Source organism: Crotalus tigris, unplaced genomic scaffold (genome assembly GCF_016545835.1).
Source record: "Crotalus tigris isolate CLP2741 ecotype Arizona unplaced genomic scaffold, ASM1654583v1 scf7180000017568.12009008, whole genome shotgun sequence".
NCBI lineage: Eukaryota > Metazoa > Chordata > Lepidosauria > Squamata > Viperidae > Crotalus > Crotalus tigris.
The window spans coordinates 7,856,085-7,883,044 of record NW_024096478.1 but is presented as its reverse complement, the minus strand read 5'-3'; the positions used below and the strand labels follow the sequence as shown (position 1 = coordinate 7,883,044).

At 36.4% G+C, this 26,960-nt stretch overlaps 2 protein-coding genes across 10 annotated transcripts in view; one reads left to right on the top strand and one right to left on the bottom strand.

The window, feature by feature from the left end:
- The window catches only part of FBXO38 (F-box protein 38), a 41,795-nt gene extending 35,500 nt beyond the window's left edge, over positions 1-6,295 (top strand). For all 3 annotated transcript variants that reach the window (XM_039352928.1, XM_039352917.1, XM_039352906.1), the window contains one exon: positions 1,566-6,295. In XM_039352928.1, the coding sequence (XP_039208862.1) occupies positions 1,566-1,744 (179 nt within the window). In that variant the 3' untranslated portion in view covers positions 1,745-6,295. The remainder of the gene's footprint in view (positions 1-1,565) is intronic.
- Positions 6,296-24,064: 17,769 nt separating this feature from the next.
- Positions 24,065-26,960, bottom strand: part of HTR4 (5-hydroxytryptamine receptor 4) — a 238,347-nt gene continuing 235,451 nt past the window's right edge. For all 7 annotated transcript variants that reach the window (XM_039352850.1, XM_039352885.1, XM_039352833.1 and 4 more), the window contains one exon: positions 24,065-26,303. In XM_039352850.1, coding sequence (XP_039208784.1) covers positions 26,216-26,303 — 88 coding nt within the window. In that variant the 3' untranslated portion in view covers positions 24,065-26,215. The remainder of the gene's footprint in view (positions 26,304-26,960) is intronic.

Below are 26,960 nucleotides of genomic sequence, written 5' to 3'. Positions count from 1 at the left end.
AAACGTTTTCTGTAAGTCTTCACAAGGTTGGCACATACTGTTGCTGGTATGTGGCCCCATTCCTCCATGCAGATCTCCTCTAGATCAGTGATGTTTTGGGGCTGTCGCTGGGCAACACAGACTTTCAACTCCCTCCAAAGGTTTTCTATGAGATTGAGATCTGGAGACTGGCTAGGCCACTCCAAGATCTTGAAATGCTTCTTTGTTTCCCGGGCGGTGTGTTTGGGATCATTGTCATGCTGAAAGACCCAGCCACGTTTCATCTTCAATGCCCTTGCTGATGAAAGGAGGTTTGCACTCAAAATCTCACGATACATGGCCCCATTCATTCTTTCCTGTACACGGATCAGTCGTCCTGGTCCCTTTGCAGAGAAACAGCCCCAAGGCATGACGTTGCCACCCCCATGCTTCACAGTAGGTATGGTGTTCTTTGGATGCAACTCAGCATTCTCTCTCCTCCAAACATGACGAGTTGTGTTTCTACCAAACAGTTCTACTTTGGTTTCATCTGACCATATGACATTCTCCCAATCCTCTTCTGGATCATCCAAATGCTCTCTAGCAAACTTCAGATGGGCCTGGACATGTACTGGCTTAAGCAGGGGGACACGTCTGGCACTGCAGGATCTGAGTCCCTGGCGGCGTAGTGTGTTACTGATGGTTGCTTTTGTTACGTTGGTCCCAGCTCTCTGCAGGTCATTCACTAGGTCCCCCGGTGTGGTTCTGGGATTTTTGCTCACCGTTCTTGTGATCATGTTGACCCCATGGGGTGAGATCTTGCGTGGAGTCCCAGATCAAGGGAGATGATCAGTGGTCTTGTATGTCTTCCATTTTCTAATTATTGCTCCCACAATTGATTTCTTCACACCAAGGTGCTTGCCGATTACAGATTCAGCCTGATGCAGGTCTACAATTTTGTTTTTTTGGTCTTCACCATAGTGGAGTTTGGAGTGTGACTGTTTGAGGTTGTGGACAGGTGTCTTTTATACTGATAACAAGTTCAAACAGGTGCCATTAATACAGGTAATGAGTGGAGGACAGAGGAGCCTCTTAAAGAAGAAGTTACAGATCTGTGATAGCCAGAAATCTTGCTTGTTTGTAGGTGACCACATACTTATTTTCCACCATAATTTGCAAATAAATTCTTTCCAAATCAGACAATGTGATTGTCTGAAGTTGTTTTCTCATTTTGTCTCTCATAGTTGAGGTCTACCTATGATGACAATTGCAGGCCTCTCTCATCTTTTTAAGTGGGAGAACTTGCACAATTGGTGGCTGACTAAATACTTTTTTGCCCCACTGTATTGGCTTCAAATGTCATTGAAGCTGAACAAGAAAGGAAGGTCTAATCAAGCTAGGCTTTAAAAGAACATTTACATATATCATAATTGCACCAGTATCATGATGTTATTAATTTTCCAGTGGAATAGCCATTTTTCTGTGGTAAATTGTTAAATATGAATGTTTATGTCTGAGATAACATTTATTCTGGATTTGTTTTAAACTGTCTTTCCAGTGACAATTGCATTTGTTTTCATTCTCTTTTTCTTTGCATCTAAAATTAGCTACTATTTATGCTCCCCGGAGAAAAGGACAACTGTCGGCAGATATCTGCATGGAAACAATAGGTGAAGAGATCTCTGAACTCCGCCAGATGAAGAAAGGGGTATTCCAGAGGGTGGTTGCTATCTTCATCCATTACTGTGATGTTAATGGGGAGCCAGTAGAAGACGATTACATCTGAATGCATCCAGCTGCAAGCTCTCTCAGCCCTTCCTGTGTTTTGACTGGCATTGCCAGCACAGAAACCAGATGGATTTCACCCACTGCTGTAGTGCACTGAGAAGTCTGCGCATTTGTATGCTTCACAATTATTACCCCAACATCTATTGGAAGACTGTGTAGTAAATGTATCAGAAGTTGCAGTGAATGCTGAGGACCCTACATAAAAATCCTCATGAAGTTGACTTTATTTCATATGTTTATATTACGAGATTTAATTAAAATTTTATTTTAATGAAGGCAATTAATTACGGCAAGGCAAAAAAAATTGAATTTCTTAGCTCTTATAATTCATAGCAGTATTTTTGTTGGTTTGCCAGAAGCAAAAACCCTACATATGTTGTGTTCAGAAGCCACAGGAGTCTTTTAATCTGTGCCTTCCCCCCTCCCTCTTACACATCTAAGAGTCCATCCTGAGTAAATCTGTTGAACAGCCTTTGAGTCTTGTGCGTTTTTCAAGGGGAAGTGAAATGACCTAAACCAGTGACAAATGGCAGAAGAGGAAAAAGCAAGCAATTATCCCAAAAACCAAATTAAAACCAGTCTGAGTGTTCAAATGAAAGCACTAGTGGACTAGACGGTTCAAAGTAAATAAAAAGCAATAAACTAATAAATGAATTTCCTCTGTTGCAGTTTTCTTCTTCAGTACATATAACTTTTTGGAAAGTACAAGTACATTCTATTTTTTTAAAGTAGTCCACTAGTTATCTATGTGTGGCTGCTCAGTGTTACTTTTGCCTGAATTCTGTAATGCTACTTTTTACATCTGTTTGATTGGATTTACTCAAAACACATTTCATGAGTCCACTTGGAACGATAATTCTGCATAGCTTTTTCAACATCTTCTGACGGGGACTGACAAGTCTCAAAAAATACTATCTGTGTAATAGCTTGTGTACTTATAACTGGTATCATAGAAGTGAGCTAAACCAAATAATATTGCCAATAGTTATTGTCCTGTCAGAATACTTAATTCATCTGAAGTTTATAGTAATTTACTATATAATAAGTAGATTAACATTTTGTTCCTATTATGTTAATGATGTGACATTTATTTCTATTATAAGAACAGTCAAAAAAGAAGAATTGCATTTCAGTTCCATTGTTTATTTGCTGTGTTGTGAACAGGGTGTTGTGAACCCTGAAAATGACAACATATTCCTTTCTTCTCTGGATGGCCTTGAGATAGCTAAATTAGTTGCATAATTAGGCATTTCAAAAACAAGGTTACCAGTTCTCTCAAGTAATATATTGATACTAAACGTGACATAATCAAGGTTCAAATAAAACACCATTGCTTAATAGCAGTTAGATATGAATAGGTTTCCTGCTCAGCAAGTGGAAATGTATGGTGATTGGTGTCCAATCGTGTTTTTCTATTATGTATGTCTCTAGAGAGCTTATCTCTGCTTTTTCATGCTGGTCTGAAGCAATAATTATACTTTTTGCATTCATTAGTGACACTGAGAAGAGGAGTGTGTGAAAGGCAAGAATAAAAAGCATAATCAAGGATTTATGTTCTATATTAGTACAGAACTAAGCCCCGTGCTAAAGTTGGCTTCATTTTATTTGTATTTTTTTTAATTGTATAAACAATAGTAATTTGTATGTATATTTATCTGTGGTTGAGTTGTGTTTGATGTGAGTGTCAGTGTTTGCACAAGAGCATATACGTATACTGATGTTATCTGAATCCCTTCTATTTTGCTTTTTATAAGAGCAATTAAAAGAATTGAACGTTAACTTTTCAATGGTAACCTTTGAAAGACTGAAGTAACCATTTCAAATCATAAAATCAACTGTATTTCCTTTGCAAGTCTCTTGGACCTAAGTTCATGGTTGATATATTTACAATCTATTATTCCATTAGCAAGGCTTCATCCCTTTTGTTGATACATTGACTTTAGTAATAGAACAGAGGAAATGTCCTCAAACCCAGCCAACCACGGATGTTTTAATAATCATATTTATTTTTTAAAAGGGTAATTGTCACTTCTAAAGTCTTTTGCTTATCAGAACTCCTCAACCTTCAAATGTTCCTCAAAAGTTCTACTGACACACTTGTTACTGATTATTTCTTCCTCTTCATCTGTATTTGTTTAAAATAAATAAGGCCAGAAGTGAAAGCAAACAGAAACGTTTCAGGGTATAAAGAACTTCTGGGCACCCAATAAAAATGTAGAATATCTTAAAAGAACATGCAAAGTTTGTTATAACCACCTTATGAAATGAATGATTCTCTCAGTTGTCTAGTTCCAATTTAAGATACCAACACTCCCCCCAAAATTGCACCCATAGCAGAAAAATGGATACACATACAGGTGATAAAGTTGTCAGAGGGTCTGCAATTCCAGTCATGCTTGCATTTTGTGTCAAATATAATGTCAACCAAGGAAAGTAAGGCTGCTTGAAAAGCAGTTGCATCTTTTTCCTTAAGCCAGCTTTTACATTGTCAAAGATCCCGAGTTAATTTGGAAAAGATGGGAACATTTCTAAGAGCAAGTGATGTAGCACAATTTTATTTTAAATGCTCAACTGTTTACCAAGAAAGAGGTGAAGAATTATAAAAATATACAGAATCAGATAATGTGGCATTTAGAGCTCCAAATGTTTTTAAAATTGCATCTGTTAATGATTTTCAGGAAAAGAGATGTTAAACAACTTTTTTAGTTTATTACCAAAGCTGAAAGTTTTCATAGGTTGATAGTTGTTCCTTGCTTCTCTACACAATCTCTCCCAGTTAAAATGCTGCTTTGCCAGCTCTCAGGCAAGGAACCTGAAGGAACAGATGGAGCAGATACAATATTAGAAAGCAAATATTTGTATAATTCCATGTAACACCTGTAAGGAAATTTGTTAAGGCAGATGACACCCTACTTCAAATCATATCTCCCATTTAATAGACAGGAATAGGGAACAATTGACAAAGCAGTCACAGAAGACTATTAATACCCTCGAAGAACTTGGAGACTAGCCAACAAAATGTGTCAAGATGAACTTTGCAAATGAATTAGGACAAAAGATATATTTTTTTTAAAAAAATGAAACTAACTTATGAACCATTTTCATCAGTAAAGTAGAGGAAAGTCTTGAAGCAATATGAAGATCAACAGATCTTGATTTTCTGGAATACAGTTGGATATAGTGTAAAAGCAACATCTTTGGATTTTGAGATTATTAACTGATTTTGTTAAACTTTTTGAAAATGGTTTGCATCCCTCAACAATTACCAAGGGGGAAAAAAGATAACTAAGAAACATTAAGGATCCGACATAGCTGTATTTTGATTCTGCTATTATTGCTGGTGTTTTTAGTATTGACACTTTTATCTGAATACTGAAATTCTTTATATTTGCCTCAACAGAGATCACCCTTCACTTGATACTTCAATATTTTTTCAATTTTGTTTATTCAAGAAAATTAATGGGAGGATTAAATATGATCATTCTTAAGTCTGTAGAAGAGAATCTTAAGGCTTTTTCATTACAATAGTAAAAATTAATACAGACTAAAGTTAAAGAAAAGAAACTGAAAAGGAAAGAGAACATAGGAAAAAGAAAAGAAATATATAAAGATGTGACTTCCAATCTTCATCACAAGTATACCCCCTATAAGATTAAATAGATCTTCCTTCATCCCATATCCCATCTTTTATCTGTAAGCAAGTCCATAAAACATCCACTTCTCAATCCTGGAAATAGCTATAAAGAGTTGGAAAACCTTTAACCTTAATCAAATAAACCAACCTTATATTCCTACTTTTTTACTTCTAACAGTTTTAATCCTTAATTAAATTGAATACTGTTGTAGGATTTTATCTTGATTATTTTTCCCACTGCACAGATTTCTTCAAGGCTTTGGCTTTTTAATATAATTTTTAATTAAAAGTTTTAGAGTATAAAAACTCCCACCAACTAATAAAAAAGCAGAAAAAGAAAGAAAAAGGACAAAGTGCAAAAAAAAAAAGAATAAAAAGAAATAGAAACTTCTGATTACCTTTGCAACAAATATAGGTACGGTTACAAAGGTATCTCTTATTATGATTATTAAAAAAAAGTTAAGTCTTTTATATTATCCAGATTTTAGTTTTAATCATCAAAAGTACAATTCATAAATGCATTTTGTTCCATTTTATGCAAAAGGTCTATAAAGGGCTTCAATCAATCATAAATGTATATATTGTTTTTTCTCTAATCAAAGAAGTTAATTTAGCCACGTACACAAGTTACATCATCTTCACCAAAACAAGTCCTTTTGTAGGTCCAATAAGAAAACATTTTCCAGGCCACTATCATGGTTTATAATTTGTATTTTTCTTTTAATTTCCTCAGTTGGTTTCTTGTATATATCCAGCAAAGCATCCTTTTCAAAATCATCACAGCCGTGCCATTTGTGGTTCCACATTCTGTACTTTAGCTATCTTATCTGATAAAAAATTGTTCCATAGCCATCATTTACATGTAATGTAAAACTGACAGCTGGTCTTTGACCATAAATAAAATGTTTGTGTGTACTTGCCTTTGTATCATTTGCCCATATCACACTTTGCAAACGTTAGCAGCTTGATTTTTTTCGGAGGGAGGGAAATACATAAATTATGGTTTTCAACCCAAGATGAGGCTAATTTATTGGTAAGAAAGGGCTGGGGGAGATAGTGGTACAATGATACAGGAACCCCTCAATTTGCAACCACAATTGGGTTCAAAATTTTAGTCACGTATATGAAGTGACTCAATTTTACAATCAATTTAAAATGGGCATAAAGCAAGTCACTGTGGTTATTAAGCGAATCCAGCATATCAAACAACAGTGTTTTACAGGCCATAAAGTATCCTTTCTGAGGCTGTCATAAATTGAAATGTTGTTAACTAGTTATTAAGCGAGGACTTCTTGTAGTCATGATAGAGGTAGTCCTCAACCTACAACCACAATTGTGCCAAAAGTTTATGTTGCTAAGTGAGACATTTGTTAAATGAGTTTTGCCCCATTTTATGACTTTTTGCCACATTTATTAAGTGAATCACTGCAGTTGTTAAATTAGTAACACAGTTGTCAAGTGAATCTGGTTTCCCCATTGACTTTTTTCCATACCATTGTAACTTTGAACAGTCTCTAACTGAACTGTTGTAAGCTGAGGACTACCTGTGGTTTCCCAAACCTGAAACTAAGCTAAAACAAATATATAAGTAAGTTTTTTTAATATCATAATAATATATGCTAAACTTGTTTTCCTACCAGAGCACTAGCAGTAGAAAATTCTTGTGTCCCTGCAAATCTTATAATTTGGGAACAGGGAAATCTGATCTTAAGGATGGGGTAGCAAAGCAACTTAATGGTATGAATAAGCTAGTTTTGAGAAGAATTTTTATGAATTCTAACTTTTGTGTATCTTCTATGTTTCACATATTGTGTCCCAAAAAGTTTCTAGATGCTTCTTACTCATGGGTCTTCAAACTTGGCCCTTTTATAATTTGTGGAGTTCAACTCCCAGAATTCCTCAGCCAGGCATGCTGGCTGAGGAATTCTGAGAGCTGAAGTCCACAAGTCATAAAAGGGCCAGGTTTGAAAACCCCTGTTCTTACTCTTTAAGATTTGTGTGTGTGTGGCTGTATAAAAACTCCCTTTTTACATCTGTGTAATCCCTATTCAAGGTACAGTCGGGGCAACTGAATGGAGCTGAGTGTTTACTGACCAGATGCCCTTCCTGACACCTACATGGAGTTTCCAGCAGATTTTTTTTTCTTTGTGCCCTGGATGAGAAACATCTGCCACTACCCAAGACTGAACTCTCAATCTTCTGAGTGGGAGGTGAGCATCTTCACCATTAGTCCACCACACCACTCACTTGTCTATGTACAGCTGTATGATTCCCTGAAACTGCTTACAGATTTGTGATGCAATTTGTAGAGTTAATCCAAAGGTGCCTCTTATACAGGCATCTTTCAGAATTTTTAATTGGATGTAGAAGCAATAAAGTAAAGAATTAAGCCAGCCCAGGTCAGTGCAAAACTAGTATGTACAGTTTGCAATGGAATAGTCAGCAGGCAATATCCCCCCCCCCCAAAAAAAAACCCCAACCATGACTACTGACCAAGAATCTTAATTTAGTATCCATGGTAGACAATTTCCCTGTGGGCATCCTGTTTCTGGTTTAAGTAGTTTTAATTTAAGCTTATTAATACAATAATAATTAAAACATGCCACATTGATAAGGTTGCTTTGAAACCAGACTCTTGATAAGCTATACTGATTTAAACTGTCAGATATTAAGAGCTATTAATTGATACAGTTGTCATCAATTGTAAAATGAATTTCTGACTGTGAGTTCTATTTCCTGATAAAAGGGCAGAATATAAAATCAATATTGAAATAGACAATTTAGTGTATTATGGTATAAGATATTATGTTATTACCGGAAGATACTTTCTTGCTTGTAAATATTTGTTTATTAATGATATTTTCATTAGCTTTTTATATTTGCTGTAAGAACATAAATGTTAGCAGATATATGGTTACATTTTTAATAAATATAACTGATATTTATAACTGATGTTAAATATAACTAATATTGCTTCTACATCCAATTCACAATCTGCTCTGGATTTATTCCTTTCCCTCTTGTCCTTCACTTATTCCTAAATCTTGTAAATGAATTGACATATGCAAGAATCAATTATCAATTTTATATATGCATTTATATATGCATTAAGTCTTTATAGCTATGAAATCAAATATTGGAGATTTTCCTCAGAATAAATCTTCAGTACTACACATAGCTACTTTTGTAGTTAAGTAAGTCAAATAGTTTATACAGTATGAATTGAATCATAATCGGAAGGAGCTGCTTTGGTGACTGAGTTCTAATTCTAATTCTAATTCAAGAATTAAGATTAACTCCTAAATTACATCACTGTCTAGTTTCTGCTTCATCTGTTTCAAACCTTTTTCTAACATTTAGAAATTTAATTTTTTCTGACATCTGAATCTGCTTTCTGTAACTTACTATTCCATATCCTATTATGTAAGATGATGAAGGACAGATCTTAATCACGCCTTCTGTCTGATATCTGCAAATATTTAAAGTGCTATTGTACTCCCTGTTCAGTCTTCCCAAGGCTTGAATAGTTTCTGGAACTTGATTATTCTTTTTTTTTATTAAAAGTTTTTTTATTTTTTCCATTTATACATCATAAAAAATACAATTTTAGAATAAAATATATTCATAACCATTGGTACCGCCTACCCATTCCCCCCAGGCTGTGTCCACCCTTTCTTAAAACCTTCCCTACTTCCCTCCTCTTTCTCTTCTCCCTTCCTACTCTCTTCTTGTTACCATTCTATAAAACTTCCAATTTTGCCTGAATTCCTCTTAAAGAGTAGGTCCAGAGGTGGACATAATATTTGTGTGGAATCTGACCAATACAGAATAAAGTGGGGCAGTTAAATTCCATGATATAAAATCAATATTTTTGCAAATGGATCCTATTTTTGGGCTATGTGACACTGTTGGTTCGTACTCCTATTTACATCCATAAGATGTTGCTAAAACAATTTGATTAATTAATAATACATTATAATAATCTTTCATATATGTATGTTCTCCATTCTCTATCTATGCCCATGATATTTTCCCTAAATGATGAAATTTGCGTGTCTTTCTAATTTTAATTTGATTTTAATATCTTCAGATCATTTTTAACATCCCAGATAACTAAGAATTTTATCTCCTTAGCACAGGATATAAGGTAGCCCACCAAATTTATTGATCATGCCTTTTCCTATGTATCTAGTCAAGCTTTAATCATATCAAATTAAACCTTCTTCTTATTAAACCATGGCCCTTTATGCTGTCCTTGAAAACAATTTGTAAAATTGTCTAGGTTACACCTTATTAAGTATGAGAAAAAGACTGATTCAAGCTGGAGTCTTCTCCATCCTGATGTTAACGGTCTGAGATGGGCTACAGTCTCTTGATGTCATGCGACCAACCTAAACTTTATTTCAGGTATTCTTGTGTTCAGGATATTCCACATCTCATGGAAGCTTTTTTTTCCATTCTAAGTAATGAACTCTATAAATCGTTCCAATATTTTGAAATATTATCAATTACACAAGTTTATTATTAAAGTGATTAAAATCCTCTGTGGGTGCTTCAGACAGATAGATATTTCGTTCTTTGTTTTTCACGTATTAAATTCCCCCATCAAAGAACTAAGGAATCATGTCCAGAAACAGTTCAGCCACTAGATGGAGTTGTTTTACAGATCTAAAAGGTCTAAAAATAAAGTCTCTTACCTGCGCAACACAGTCCTGCTGATCTGTATAATATAAAATATTTGTTAACGTATTGTTTTATTACCTATCTGCTAACAATGACTGCTAAGGTGTTACTTATTTAAGTGATGCTTATTAGATTCTATGAAATACTCACCGGCAATTTTGGCGACTTATAAAAATAAAAAAATATTGTTGGAGCTTACATGCTATTCATTTAGCAGTTGTCTATCATTGGAGCCAACTTCGTAAAACATTACAGTGAAAACTTGTGTGAATAGATCATTTGGGGTGAAAGCAGAAGTATAACATCATGGAAATTTATGCTATTTGAATGAAGGCACCATTATACAATTGATGCAAATTACATCATTTCCTGCCATTAATGCCATTTACATAATAAAGACAAAAATGACACAATGCCTTAAAATTAAGATAAATTATCATACATTTCAATGCCTCATGTGGACTTCTTCCCATTCAATGACTTGTCCATTATTTCAAGGGATGTCCAGATGGAAATTTGAAATTCATTGCAGCCAATGAACTGCAATGGGGTTCTGTTAAATCAAGGTTTCATTGTATTGCAGTCAGATAATTGTGTGTGTGTGTGTGTGTGTGTGTGTGTGTTTCTAAAAATATTTATGTATCCACTGTCATGGTCTGCTCTTTTATGTTTGCTTATAAGAGGTGTTTGCCAAAACATTTAGATATTTTGTGATGTATTACCTCAACAATAATCTCAGATTCTTCTATTCTCTATAATCCATTTATCAGATATCAGTTCTTTTCTTCCTGAACTCTTTCACTGCCATACCATGAAGAAATTGGAATGAGAAGATAATGAAACAGGCTCAGCTCAGGGAAATCAGCTCCTTCAGTAAGCAGCACTCATCTCAGAAATCCTCTTCCCTCTAGACATCTCAGTGCAGAAAATTGTCAGATTCTCAATGTTTTCCTAAGATATTAAGAGTACCCTAATCTTTCAAATTTTACTAAGCAGTGTATGACTAAAAGGATATGGAGCCCCAGAAAATGCAATCTGCAATGGCAGCTTTTCCTCAATTGGGGCCCCTCAAGATGAGGACTGAATAAGGGAGGAATTGAAGAACAGGTTACCCTGATAAGAAATGGTTTAGATGCAGCAGAATTTAAGAGAAAGAATCATAAGAAGAGAAGTCCTGATGAAGGAAGTGCAGTTGAGACTTCAAAAGACATAACAAGTAATAGACGTAGGAAAAATTAATAAAGGATTTCAAATGTTTTATACTAAAAAGAAAGAAATACTTCTGTATGTTTTCTATAATATGTCCAGTATTCAAGGAAAGAAGATAATAGTTGACCTCTGAAGTCTCTCAACAGGAACAGGTCTACTAAAGATTTAATCGGAAGAAGTTACTGTAGATATTCTGCTTGCTGGATATACTGTGAAAGAAATGCTTCCCCAAGATATGGCACAACATAAAATAGATTCATTCTTTTAGGAGTCCTAATGGTTGAGCCAACCTATGAAGGGGAGGGGGAAATGATCATTATATAATCTTTGATGTATAATGACATCTATAAATAATTTTTATAGCTATCTCCATAGCTGTTAATATCAGTTGTCATGACATTCTCTGGGCTATCTGGCGAGGCTGAATGTGGTGGACATATTCCACTTGGAATAATGTCCAGAAGGTAGTGGCAGGGGATAATTGGTCGACATAATTGGCTGCTGACCTCACTATCCCACAATTATATTTTGTCCCCATGCTATCCAGTCTGTGATGATCATTTGAAGTTTTAGAGTGGGATTATGCCATCCACTTCCACCATTGTTTTCCATCCAATTCCAAGGAAGTCACCAAGAATCTTAATGTCTTCTAATCTTTATAATGAGGGAAGTTTAAATGAAATCCAGACAAGCCAGTAATGCTAGTAGTAAATAGAAAAGTGAGCTTGGGAATTGAGGTGAAACTTACCCTGGATAGGTTGCATTCCTCTGGAAATGGAAGATTCAGAGTTTGGAAGTGCTCTTTAACCTGAGCTGTCACTGGATTATATAAATGGTTACTAGTGCCAGGGAGCTTCTGCATCTATGGTTAGTGCACTAATTTTAACCCTTACTACTGGATTTGTTGCCAGTCTGGACAAGATGGCAGACAAGTTGAAAATTTCTATAGTTGGTATTATAAAGAGAAAATATTAATCTATACCATGGAAAGAGAAATGAGAACAGCTACCTAAAAATAAGACCCAGATGTCAGGAATCATGAAAAACTAAGCAAATTCCCATTTCCCTTGAAAACATGGTTTTAGATGTGATCAATTTATTACTTGCAGTGAAACGTGTTAATTTTATGAAGTTGCAAGATACTATTATTGTTTTATGTGCTGTATATAAAACAGAAATAAAAATACCACCTACTTTCAGTAATCAAAGTAAGTGGTACTTTTATTTCTCTTCTATTCCTAACCCCAAAGAAATAATTTGCTATATTTACAGGAAGGGATCCACACAAACTCATTTATCATCCTAGAGCTTACAGCACAGTATCCTTTGATAACTCCTGATGTATGGATCTTCATTATTTCAGTGTTTTATATGAAAAGTTACAGATCTGGAAAGAGTAAACAAGATACCTAAAGGTGCAGTCAACATAATGAGATCATCCATCTCTCTTCCATCTTTTTCATTTTTGAAAGCAGAAAGCCAGGCTGTTGAGAAGATGGCTTCTTATTACAGCAATATGGTTCTTTTGCCTTCTCTCACAACACTGGAGGGCAGGAATTGTACTGTTAATATCTCAAAGATCCAGAGGTTAGCGAGGAATTGATTTTAGATGAATCCCATCCACAGAAACTAATTATTTAAGCCTTAAGCCGGGGTTCTGCTATGGCCTTTCTTTGAAGATCTTTGAAAAGATGAAATAAAATAAATGGATAAATGGAACAAACATTTCCCTTATTTGTCCATACTCTTATCTCCTTCAACTTTTCCAAAGATAGTGAAAAGCCCTTAGCTATAAACTAGGTTGCTTTTTTCCTTGAAAGACACTCACCGTATTCCATTTAATGGTAAAGAATAGTCTTGAAATAATCGTGTCTTTTGCATCAAATCAGAAGATTTATTATTTATTATGAGGAAGTCTAGAAAGACAGGTTTTACCCAACTACTTGTTACAGAAGACTTGCTTGTGGTACTATCAGAGAAATAAAAACCTTCCTTCTATGGACATTTTCACTAAAATTAAACAATATTTAAAACTAATTGAGAACAATATACAGTAGTATTATAGCACTGAGAGAGAGAGAGAGACTTTATGCTTTTGTTTTGCTTTTTTGTTTTACTTTTGTCTCAAGTGTGACTTAAAACAATTTCTAAAAATATTTTCATATGTCTGGGTGCAAAAGATGCTGTAGCATATTTCAGCTTAAGTATTGGACCCCAAGGAATTCTTGATAAGTGGATGTCAGTATTTGGGGGGAACTAGTAGATGAGATGTATCTTGAGTAGCATTGAGGACCCACCCATGGAATAACATTTTTAATCAGAAGAAAAGTAAATAAACTTGGCTGTATGTCTTGCTTACTGCTCTTATGAAGTATTTAATGAGTATTATGCTGCAGTCAGAATCTGTAAATGGAACTAGGACAAGGATAATCAGCTTGGAGTGCAACTAGAAAATTGTCTGGCAATTTGGTTTTAAAAATGTAATGATTTTTTTCACAATAATATGAAACAAAGGATTGTCTCTTTTTTCGTGTGGGTGGACGCACACTTGCACAATTTTGAAAATGTTTCCCCCTCATACAATTAAACCTGCAAAAAAAATTCTACAACACTTTGCTTACAAATTAATAGGGGCACTTAGATGGATAATTTTATAAACTAAAATAATTTTATAAGCCTGGCTTCGTAGTTATGTCTGATCTAGTATATGAGCAATATTGTGAACAAAAAAAGACTCATGAAGCTCTACTTTTCAGACCAAGAATACTAAAGACACAAAGTGGATAGGAATTGCTAAGGTAGGATTGATAGCAAGAATAACAATATCAGTCAGTATTTTCCCATATTAATGATGCTTCGTATATGTTATATGAACAGAATAATTCAGTTTGGGTACAGACATAAAGATGATGTTTTACATACAGAACCAAGTCCTGGAATTTTCAACTCAATAAACAAAAAGCCTGCCATTGCTTAAGACCTTTGAAAATGCTACCTCAAAGTAGCCATATACAGTGAAGTAATAGTGTCATTAAGAGCTGGTGTCATGTAAAACGTAAGGTCAAGATTACTTCTAATTCTCCTTTAGATATGGAAGCTAGCTGGCAAGTTGAAAAACATCTGTCTACCAACTTGCACTGGAACAGTGTGGTCGACTGTGGTCAATAATCCTCAATGAAGAGGCTTCACCTTGCACTACTTTGTTTCACCCTGATCATTATCGTGATCATTAGATACATATATGGAATAAGTTCTTTTTTTTAATCACACTGTCCATAGACATTGGTTTATATTAAACTGAGAGGGCTATACTCTAAAATCTTGGATATAGTAAGACTGTTCACAGTTGTGCTTTATCATGAGCTAACACTTTTCAAACAGTTCAAGCAGCTATATTCAGTGGAAGACAGTTACTCCAAAGTAACTGCCCAGTGTACAGTGTTTCTACATGCACAGACACTTCAATGGTGATTCTACAGGAAACATGTTTTATGCTTACAGTCAGGATCAGAAAATGTAGGTAAATGTTTCAAATCATGCATCTGCTTTAAAACCTTGGGGAATGACTTTGGATCAGATCAAAGAAGCTTGGATTTGCTTTGCAAAACTTTGAACACTCTAATAAATATCAATTCCAAAGAACATCTGAATTCCAGGTATACTTCCACAAAACTGGTTTTAAAGTACAATTGTATCTAAGTTATAACAGAGACATTATAGGGAGAATAGATTTCAAAGATATATTTTCATAAAATGTTTCTTCAGGGCAACTGACTCTTTTAAAAAATATTTATCTCTTCAAGAGGCTTGAGTATGTGTACTTATTTCCAAACTTTTAATAAAAAAATAGTCAATTGCATACAGAACAATTCTAGCTTTAACAATAATTCATTGTATATGAATTCCTAAATAAACTTCAGTCTAAATATTTCCACCTTCCCTTGTAATAAAAATAGTCTATTATTCTTACAAATTGGTGTCCATATCCAGATGCAGGGGGCAAAAATCTTCCCAATATTATGATTCTGGGTTATTGATATTGCACCAATCAAAAAGCTGATGGACAGAATTGTGCAAAGTTGGAAAAAGACACTGCATAAAGACTAATAAAGAGATTTGTGGCAGGTGTTCTCTTCTAAGTTGGGTTCTTGACAAGGAAAAACTGGATTACAATGGGAAAATAGGTTTCCTACCCTGAGGCAGTGTTTGATGGCATGGGTATATATATAAAGAGGCTGCACAATGTTTGTTTGTTTTTATTAAGTTACTATCTTTAGTCAGAAAAGAAAACAACGTGGTGGTCTGCTTTTTGGTTGGAACTAAGATCAGGGCTTTTTTTCTCATAGAACGCCCAGAATGGAATTCCGGCACCTTTTTTGGATGGAACCTTGTAGGGTAGGCAAGGTGGGTTGTATGACATGTGTGAGTTCTGGCACCTTTTTTTTTTTTTTTTTTAGAAAAAAAGCACTGACTAAGATAGTTGCTGAAGATCTGGTTTGTCTATTTTTCCTCTGAGAATATGCTCTAAATAAAATACAGGATGAATAATTACTATACATACATATGAATTTATGTGTGACTATCTAGGTATATTAAGGCAACAGTATTGTAGGTAAGACAACTTAACAGAATATGTTGCATTATGCACTGGGCAGGCTAAGTGAACTCTAAAATTCCATTTCAGGAATTTGTTTCAAAGTCTGTATGTAGAGAAAGAGCAGTGGCCCAGTTAATAAGAAAAATGAAAGCATAAATTAATAATGTTGATATATGGATGTCTAGTTATTAAAGTACAATTCAGAAATAAAATCATTTCATTAAAGGTTGTTTAATATTAATCAGATTGTAGAAAAGGGAAGCTAAGAACAGTGGTCAAAAGCATTTGTCAGATGTTGGATTCCTTTATCAACACTGAATTTCACAGTGCTGAAATCATTGTGAGATCTACATTGAATCTCCTGCCTGACTGGGTGGGTAAGGCTAATGTAATGAGGTTTTTTTTTCCCATGGTTATGGAACGTATACTCACTATGAGAAGGGCAACCATGCATTTGATGGGGCAAGATAGTCTTGCTCTGAACATTCCTGTGCTGTTTTGTTCATGGAGAGTTTGAGACTTTAGGTAGGAGATGTGATATGCTTAGTCCATGCTGTAGTACACCTTTGAAAGATCTCATAGTGCATTTTGCTGCCAAAAAATTTTAAGTATTGGCTTCTCATTTTTGATTTGTTTGCTGAATTTTTTCTTTAGTATTTCAGGTGTAAAAGTTTTTTTTTTCTGACCAAGAGTATGTGTTTGACTCATGAGTACTTTTTTGTTCTGTGCACTACTGGGTACTGGATGTTGTTTAGTTTTAGAGTGTAAATCCAGCAAGGATTAATTCTCTTATCATGGTTCTGATAGATGAAACCCATCAAAAGAACTTCCAGGCAAACTTCTTCCTTAAAGAACATTTTATTTGGGAAACAAAGTATCGGCAATACATAGTTGAACCCAAAAACTAAATTCCCTTCAAAGTAACAAAGTACAATTCCCACCCCCAATAAATTGTCATAAATCACATTCCCCAATTAGTTAAAAGCGAGGGCTTTCTCCCCAGCTCCTCAGCCTGCCAAAATGTTATCAGCTTGTCCTTGGGTTCTCACAGCAATGTTATTGTTATGGCTAGCTGAGCTTTCATTCCAACACACACACACACACACACACACACACACACACACATGCTGCACCTGATTTCTAAAAGCAAGAAAAAGCATAGTAATGGAGAAGAGAAAATGGCTGCATTTTCATCAGTTGTCAAAGTGGGAACATCGAATGTTAGCAGCGTTAACATCCAGCCCCCCTTACAAAAAGGACAAATCCTGCAATTCAAAATTATAGGTTAGGGGTTGCCCCTCAGTTTATTAGGATATTTCTCATAGAATTTACTAATGAGTCTGTCAGCTTTTACATCACTAGATTTTACCCATGTGGCTTCAGACAATGGATATCCTTTCCACTGCACTAAGTACTTTAACTTTCTCTTAAAAAGCCTAGAATCAAGAATATGCTTCACTTCACAATGAATCTGTCCAGCTACCATGAAAGGACCAGGTGCCTTCTTAGGGGGAGGTTGTAAGGTAGAACCCTGAAAAGATTTCAATAGGCTACAATGGAACACAGGGTGGACTTTCCCTAAGAGTTTGGGAAGCTTTAACTCCACCGTGACTGGGTTATTGACTTTTACAATGGGGAAGGAACCTAGGTACTTTGGTCTCAACTTCTTACTAGGCAATTTAAGTCATAAGTAGATAAGTAAACTTTGGGCTCCCCAAAGGTCACTTGGAATGACCTTTGGGGAGCCCTCTTTTTATTTGCTTGCTTTTTGTATGTCTCAGAAGCTTTTCTCAGAGCAATTTTCATTGTTTTCCAAACCTCCTCCCACCCCCTCACCCATTGGTCAAGCATTTGGGAAGCAGAAGGTTCCTGAGGATATTCGGGTATTGGGTTGAACTCTTTTCCCATGGCAACTTTAAAAGGTGTAAAACCGGTGCTCTGTGAACTGAATTATTGTAAGCCACCTCTGTGAAAGGGAGTAGGTCAATCCAGTTCGTTTGCTGATAATCCACATAGCATCTGAGATACTGCTCCACCATTGAGTTCGCTTTTTCAGCCGCCCCATTTGTAGATGGGTGAAAAACCAATGATGAGCCAATTAACTTGAGGAACCCCCCCCCAGAACATGGCCGTAAACTGCACACTTCGGTCTGAGATTATCCACTTTGACATGCCATGCAGCCTGCAAATATGCTTCAGAAACATCTTGGTTAGTCTTTGGGCAGACAGAACTCCTTTCCAGGCAATGAAATGAGTCTGCTTTGAAAATAGATCTATCACAGTCCAAATCACCGTATTCCCCCTACTTTCAGGTAACTCCACTATAAAATCCATAGCAATTTCTTCCCACATCTGGGAAGGGTCCGCAACCAGTTGTAATAGGCCAGGGGTTTTTCCTGGAATTCTTTTCATGGTGGCACATCAGCACAGCTCTTAACGTAGTTCTATACATCTTGCTTCAAACCCAGCCACCAACCCAATGAACCAGATGCAGTGTTTTTAAATACCCAAAGTGTCCAGCTTGTTTCACAACGTGACTGTGCTGTAGAGCACTAAGGTGGAGGGTTTCAGGAAATACAACTTCCCCCCTTTGTATGCCAAACCATCACTGCATGTCAAGGAGGTTTGATTTTCTTTGAACCATTGATCATTGAGGAGTTCCTATTTTAATTTCCTCGTCCCAGGGTCATCGGGGGTTTGGGACTTTTGAAGAGGGGGATCTTTGTGGCATTAGTTGAGAAGCGGCTTGCAGTGTAGATATAATTGCTTCATTAACCTCATCACGCTGGCTCTTGTATTGAGGTAATCTGGACAAAGCATTAGCTAAAAAATTGTTTTTCCCCGGTATGTACTTCAGGGTGAAGTTAAATCAGTTAAAGTATTGCGCCCACCGTACTTGCTTCAGGGACAGCTTGCAGAGAGTTTTCAGGGCTTCTGGGTTTTTGTGATCAGTCCATACCTTGAAAGGCACCTTGCTCCCTTCTAGGTAATTTCACCAGTTTAATAGAGCCCAACGAATTGCGAAGGCTTCCTTCTCCCACACTGCCCATCTTCTCTGCAGTCAGTGAACTTTTTCAAGGTGTAGGCACAGGGCTGTAAGACTCCCTCATGGTTCTTTTACAATAGTACAGCTCTGACAACCACGTCGCTGGCATCAGCTTGAATCACAAAGGGTTTCCCTGGACAAGGATACTTTAGAACTGGCTCGACCGGGAATAGTCTTTTCAAATTCTCAAAAGCAGTTTGACAGCTCATAGTCCATGTAAGCGACTGGCCCAGTCATGGCTTTCTCCCATCTTTGCCTGTTTTCAACAAGTCCGTGAGGGGTAAAGCAATTTCGGCAAAAGAGGGGATAAATTGTAGGTAAAAGTTGGTGAACCCCAGAAAACTCTGAAGCTGTTTGCGAGTCTTTGGGGGTTGACATTCAATTATGGCTTTCACTTTAGCAGGGTCCATTTCAATGCCCTCACTGGAAGTACCAATCGGTACTACATAGTTGAACCCAAAAACTAAATTCCCTTCCCCCGGATACAAAGTAACAAAGTACAATTCCCACCCCCAATAAACTGTCATAAGTCACATTCCCCTGGGCTTTCTCCCCAGCTCCTCAGCCTGCCAAAACGTTATCAGCTTGTCCTTGGGTTCCCACAGCAGTGTTATTGTTATGGCTAGCTGAGCTTTCATTCCAACCCCCCCCCCCCCGTTGCACCTGATTTCTAAAAACAAGAAAAAGCATAGTAAAGGAGAAGAGAAAATGGCTGCATTTTCATCAGTTGTCAAAGTGGGAACATCCAATGTTAGCAGCGATGACATCTCTCTTCTTTTCTTTCCTTCTTGTACAAATTATAATTCTTTTGTTTGATTTTTGGCAGTCAGCGGTGGGGGGGAGCTTCAAACATTGGCATATAGGGAAAGCAGATAATGTCTCCAAATATAAGATTTGATTTAGGAGTAGATATTCTACATTTTTTTCTGAAGAAAAAACAAAGCTCTCAGGTTCCCTCAGATATTCTTCCTGGATTGATGTTTCTCAATCAGGAGATTGTGCACAATGTAAAAAGGATGTGTAAAGATTAATGGAGTAAAGAAAACATGAATACCTACAGGCTATTTTCTTTTAGTGGTGATCAATTGCTTAGCCTTACTCAATTCCTCTAAAATTTGAATTCCCCAACTCTATTTTCAATAGGTTTCTTGTTTTTAAAAAGCAACAATATTTCATCATCTGCAGCAAATCATGCCCACAAAGCATCCAAAGAAGAAAAGAAAGAAGGCAGGAAACTGAATAATGCCTAAGTGTCTGGGATGAGGAGAAGGACAGGAGCTTCACTGTGTACATGACAAGAATTGTGGCTGCTCACAGGCCCCAATTATATGATAGTGGGAGACCACTTTATTCACCTGAATAGATGAGTAGAAGAAAATAGCTTTGGATCAACAGACTGCTGATTTTTCACATCACTAAAAGCTATTTTTCTACCAACTTTCTTAAGTAAAGGAAGCTGGTAATTTCATTCTATCCTGACAGAATACAGAAGTCTAGTTCTGCTGACTATACTCACCTGCTTTAATTCGAGGAAGAACTTGCTTCCTTCAGATGGAGTGTATTGATCTTGCTGTCATCTTGACTATTAATAATGCCATTTCCCTCTCCTTCAGACATTCTGATCTATAGTCCTAAAAATCATGTCAGAATGGTCATTGCCAATTCAGTTAGAACTCCATGAATCTTTTTCCCCCTAAACAATTCTCCTATTAATTAAAAGATATATATTTGCTATATATATATATATATATATATATATATATATATATATATATATATATATATATATATATATATATATATATATATATATATATATATATATTGGTTTTTAAAAGATACATGTTTGCTATTGGTTTTTAATGTCTGTTGCTGAATTATTATTATTATTTTTTGCTATGCTTGACAGTTCTGATTTCGTTAAGAACTGATTTATCAATTCTGATGGTAATTCTAGTTTGGAAGAATGCTCAGATAATCTAAAACAGTGTCCATCATAAAGAGGCTGGGCTATTCAAAAAAGTATCCTCTCCCTGTTTTCCTGGCTCTGTTTCTCCAGGTGTCTGAACTAAATGGGATTATATTTCCAGTGTGAGCCCTGCTTTAGATAGAGACCTCTGCTTTAGACTAGGGATGCTGTGGGCTCAAACTAGGATTAAGAAGCTGGAGAGAAGGGTTGTTTTGTATTCCATAAAGGAATCTGCTACTTCCAGTGCAATGGAAGCCACTGGTCCATCACAAGTGCTGAAATAATATCCTGGAAGTGCTCCACGACAAAGCCTGTCAGATTTGCCATCTTCAGCTTAGCGCTTTGCTGGCATCCTGTCATAAATTGTTAGCGGAAAGGGGGAGAGGAAGTAAGCAATTGGCAGGTAGAGGGTAGAGATGAGCAAAGATGTGTGTGTGTGTGTGTGTGTGTGTGTGTGTGTGTGTGTGTGTGTGAGAGAGAGAGAGAGAGAGAGAGAGAGAGAGAGAGAGAGAGAGAGAGAGAGAGAGAGAGAGAGAGAGAGAGAGAGAGAGACAGGTTTGATGGAAGCCAGAGATGTGAGAACCAGCCTGTTCCAGTCTTCAAGGCTGCAGAGCTGGGAAAGGACTGTGAAATGCATCCGTGGCACCCAAACATCCAAGCTGTTCCCAAAATATCTATGCAGCACACCATTGGACGAAGACAGACCAGTCAGGGGTGAAGGGGAAATTGTATACTGTTCTGCTGAGGAACTTCAGTACTGATCTTGCTTTTGCTGCAATCACTAATCCTTAGTAAAAGAATTTATCATTTCAAGCAAAATGAAGGGACCTAGATAGGGCAGGTCTGACAAAGCCATTGGCATTTGGCCAGAGTTAACCTTCTCATTGTAATAACACTATTAAAGAAAAATCATATTAGATGGAATAGTTCTATATACATTTCCTGTTATAGTTAAGTCCTTGTTGCTCTCTGAGTTTGGCTGCTTCCTTGCAGATGTTTCATTAGTTAAGACCTTTTGGGATACTTCTTTAGCTTTTTTTGCCTACAGCCTTTGAGCTTCTCCTATATGTCTGTTTTCTTCCTGCAATCAACTTGCAGTTTCCTCCAGTCTTAAATCATCTTACTTTATGGTTTGCCATTTATTAGACTGGTACGCAAAATGTTTGTGACTTGCTGCAGTCGCTGAATCCCTCAAATAAACTATGTAGCTTTACAATCCTGGCATTTAAGCTGCACACCTCTTTATTGCCATCCAGCTCCTGGCAAGCTTGATCAACTTTTAATTGAAGTATTTAACCTCTTCTTTTAGTTTTTAGTAATTTCCAGGTTTTTTTTTTAACCTCTTCTTTTAGTTTTTAGTAATTTTCAGGTTTTTTAAATTTTCTTTGTAAAATACATTTATTAAGTTTCCTTTATTGCATCTTTGAAAAGCAAACAGCTAACGGAGACAAGAGTTGTTATGCACATAGAAGTTATTTCCATAAAATAGAATCTCTCCCTTTCAGAACATATTTTGCATGAGCTGCAGTGTAGAAAAATCTGATTGTGGTCCATAGTGCAGCTTCATTCTACTGTAGGGACAAGCCTGTTGCTCCATGTAATGTGTGTAGATAATAAAAAGAAATAAAAACATCCAGCAGAATTCTATTTGGGAAAAATGACCAGCACACCATCAACCAAACATGGATTTATTCAACAGGAAAGCAGACCCTCTAAAGGGGTCAGGTAAAGGAACTTGCACAGAATCAATCTAAGGCAGCTGACACAAGAACTGTTCAGAATATAAATACTATTCCTGCTTTATTTATCAAACCTAATTTTCAACTTGTTGGCATGATATAAATTCAAATGAAAACATAAAACGTGATAAAGAATGGAAACTTTGTGTAATGTCCAATGTTATCAAATGTTAGGAATGGTCATTCAAGAACATCTAGAAGCCCTAGGTTTCCTAAAATACTCTATGATATATTCATAATTCTGAAATAGTTGTTCTTCCAGTCACAACAACTATTTTATATGTGTGCAGGGCTGATCAAGAGGGCCTTGTACACATCTTGCTGTAGTTAATTCCACTAAGGAACTGCAGAGTGATTGGACCTCTCCCAAGTCATTTAAATGGTTTCTTAGCACATGTAACTTTCTTATGGGTGAGTATGTCCATGCCATGTGTCTTGGAGAACATCTGAAAAAGAGGGGAGAAATATTTGGAAGAAACGGAGAATGGTTGGACATTCTCATGCGAAGGATGCTATTGGTTCTTCACTTATATGTGCTTCATGCAAGTCAGCAGAACTCAGCCTCACCATGTGAGCAGAACTGCTTAGGGAGTGGAGGGAAGAAGATTAAGAGAATTCCCAAGGCCTAAGAGAGACATACATATAATGAATATATCTGGTAGTAGCGTAGTCCGTTAGAAAGCCTATGAGCCCTCCCATGGAGAGCAAAAAGAACAGAACAGCAGCTGGTTCTTCCCCAGTTTCCTGATTGCTGGAGAGTAGGGATTCAGGATGCATGAACTGATCAATCCATTGGCCTATCCTAACTCAAATCTAAACTAAACCTCATAAATATTGCATTTGATACCCTCTACATAGTTTGCTCTGTAATTCTGGAGGTTGAAACCTGGTTTAAAGTTTCTCTTTAAGAAATACATTGCGGATGTTAGCATAGCCCAGAAAACTAAGCACAGTTGGGTCTGGGAAGTTTTAAAAAGATCCCTCCAAAATAGTAACAGGAAACCATTGACTTACTGTTGTCAAGAAAACCACCCAACTAGAATGACTTTTCATTTTGTCTGCTCATTAAAAGTGAAATCAAAGCATTTTTTTTGCAGGACAGAGGTGTTCACCCATGGAAATTAACAGCTATATGGGGCTATATGGGGCCTGCAGAGCAGAGTACATATATTCCTGTTCAATTGTGGGATATATCTTGTACAATTGGAAAGATTGAACACATCAAAACAGGAATGAACACAGCAAAACTGCAGTCTGTTACATGCTCAGCTTGGACGAAATTTCACTGATGTTAGTGAGATTCTAAGCAGATGTGAAAAGGGGTTACATTGTCAACTATTGAAATTAAGGTCAGTTCACTTACCCCAAAGACTAACAGAAGGCTAGCATAAAAAACTTGAAATTCTCTTGCAATCAGATCACCTACCAAGATCAGGCCAATAACACTGTTTTTGAATTGCTTTTGCTCTGTTCCTTTAAAAAGGTATCTTCTTCTTTTTTACTCTGAGTAATTGTGACATAACCGCAGAATAATAAAATAGCAAGCACAAATAAAAACTAACAAAGTGTTAGCTTGTACACTTAGAAGCCTTTAATGGGCAAATAGTTATTCATTTAAAAAATAATAATAAATAATGCAGAATTATCTCCTGTATATTAAAAAAATGTCTGTACATAATTACACAATGTAACAAAGTACCTATCCATTTTATTGAACAGTTCTCATCTTTGGGTTAAATTATCAGTCAAGGACAGGACAAATAAGAACAATGCAATGATGCAGACCCAATTTCCAAAAGGTGCTTCAGTGTTTGCAACTGTGCAAGTACAGCACCTTTTGGGAATCAGTTCTGAAAGGTTGCACAGCCCTACTACAAATTTATACTTGATCTATTTCTTTCCAAGAACATAAAAATCAACCTTCCAGCATCCCTTGGGTCTTCAAACATGCCTGTCAATATAACATGAAAAAAGGGAAATTTTAATATAGAGAGTAACATTGGCATGCAGGACGTAGCAGAAAGAACTGTTGACAAGTGACATTCTTCTTTCATCCTTTGAAACAGACAGTCATGTTGAGAAATAGTTCTGCAAAGTGCAAGAAGAGTAAAACAACAAGTAAAGGGACGAGGCATCTGAAAGCTTAGATTCCCAGCAACCAGGTCTCAATGTCTCTGTATCTAATGTCCTCCTGCATGTCAAGCAAAGGAGCTGTAGGTTGAGCTGTTAATCCCGAGGGGCAACTCTGCAGTTTTACTGTTCCAGGCAGATGCTGTGGGACCACATCAAGTGTCTCAAGATGCCAGTGTGCTTCTACTTAGCTCTATAAAGTCCCTGCTGCTTATCTTCAACCTTTTCCAATTTCAGAGCTCACATAACATACTGACACAGGAAACACAGTTTACCAACCTTAATGGCTGGGTTTGACACCCTAAATCACAGGTCCACAAGTCACATCACTATGTAGAATGTTGTGGAGTTCAGTCAATTAATCTCTTACTGAGAACCTGCAGACTAAACTTTTCCTTGCTATCCTTCCCTTCATTAGTCACTGTTCCTACTGCCATTAGTATTTCAGCAAGTTGCTGAAGCTTATGTCATTTGTTCCTGGAAATGGATTTATCTTATGACCCTGATTCTTTGGGATACTTATCATAGTAAATCCTGACCAACTCAGACACTTGAGTTGCTTTTATGTTTATTGTTCACCATCCCAGAATGAATGTCCCAATTTGTGACAAATTGGGATGAAAAATAAATGACCTAAGGAAAACATCATTTTTCTAATACATTATCTAACTACAGAGGTGATTTGAATGTGCCAAAGTAAGCATGCCACAAAATGCCAATTATTTGGCTGTTACAGGTGAGCTAAATGTTTCCTCAATTGTTCAAGACCCCAAGCAACTTTTCCTTCAAATCAGTAAAATCAGGGGATGAAAATTCTAATGAGAATGTCAGAAGATTAAAGCTAATGGGCTCTGACTGATGGGAAAATGACTCTTCTCAACTGACTACTTTTCTTACAGTAGATCATTTTGCTGGGGGTTGCAGGACATTGTATCGCATTAATTTCACCTTCAAGAATATTTATGTTCTTTGGCATCTACAGATAGCCTAGAAAAAACAATACACAGCAATGCTTCCTTTTTGTGGTTGCATCACCGGCAAAGCTCATTATTAAAAATAATTGAGAAACAACCTCTCAGTTTTTGGTAAAGCAGAAATATAATTGCATTTTAGCAATTTCAGGTCAAACTTCAATGTCTGGGAAAAGACGTATATTGCTAGTACATAAGAAAAAGATGTGTGTATGGCACATCACTTAGAACAAACACAAAGACAATCAAGCAGGTTGCTTATCATTTGTTCATCACATGCAAAGCTTTATGACTTCCAAGCATCAACCAGAAGCAACAGTAACTTTGTACCACTCCATCTCACTCTATGTTATTGTGAAGCACAATTGAGCTGTTGGGGCCAATGTCAAGCCAATACATGACAGCATTTATGGCAATGCAGACAATATCAATATCTGGCATTTAAGTTCCTGATGCATGAACCTCTTGTGTCTTTCAGCACAGACCACTTGTTAGAAGCAGGACTCTTGGGATTCCAGATCATTATGGATTGGAAGCTTGTCAGGTTCCAGGTGATGACCGTTGTGCAAGACTGTGTACCTATAAAAAAGGGGGGGAGGAAATGACATTAGAAACCAATGAAAGAAATGGCCCGAGAGTCCCTCTGTGAAGTTCTAGGCTGCATTTTCTTCATGAAGATCCTCTATGCTTCACTTTACAAGAATCTGAAAATCCAAATTTAAAATTAAATAGGTGGCTGCTCTTCTCAAGAGCCACTATCATTCAGTCCTTGGAGTACGTTTTTAATGAGATTATGAGCTGAAATATCAAGAATATTTTTTTAAAAAAACAAACAAACACAGAGATACTGTTGTCTAATTTCCTTCTTTACTAATGTTACCAAATATACATCTTGGGATTTCTTTGACAAAACCTTGTAGCACTAGTCAATGTTCCCTTCTGCTCCTCCCCCCCAAAACAAAGTAGCTTGAATTTTCTCTCCTTTTTCTGAGAATTGCAGCTTATCACAAATATACATAGGAGGACCTAATAATAATCAGTGACGTTAGAATATCTATCCAAGGGGTTTTTTCCATACAGGCTATGGATGAAAATTCAAGAAAGCAAATATAAGATGAATTATGCACTGATTTTTTAGGTGTTTCTCACTGATATCTCAGATGCCGCCTTTTCTTTCAGCACTTCCCACAGCATATGAAAATATCAAGGTCCACAGTATTGTCCATGGTATATCAA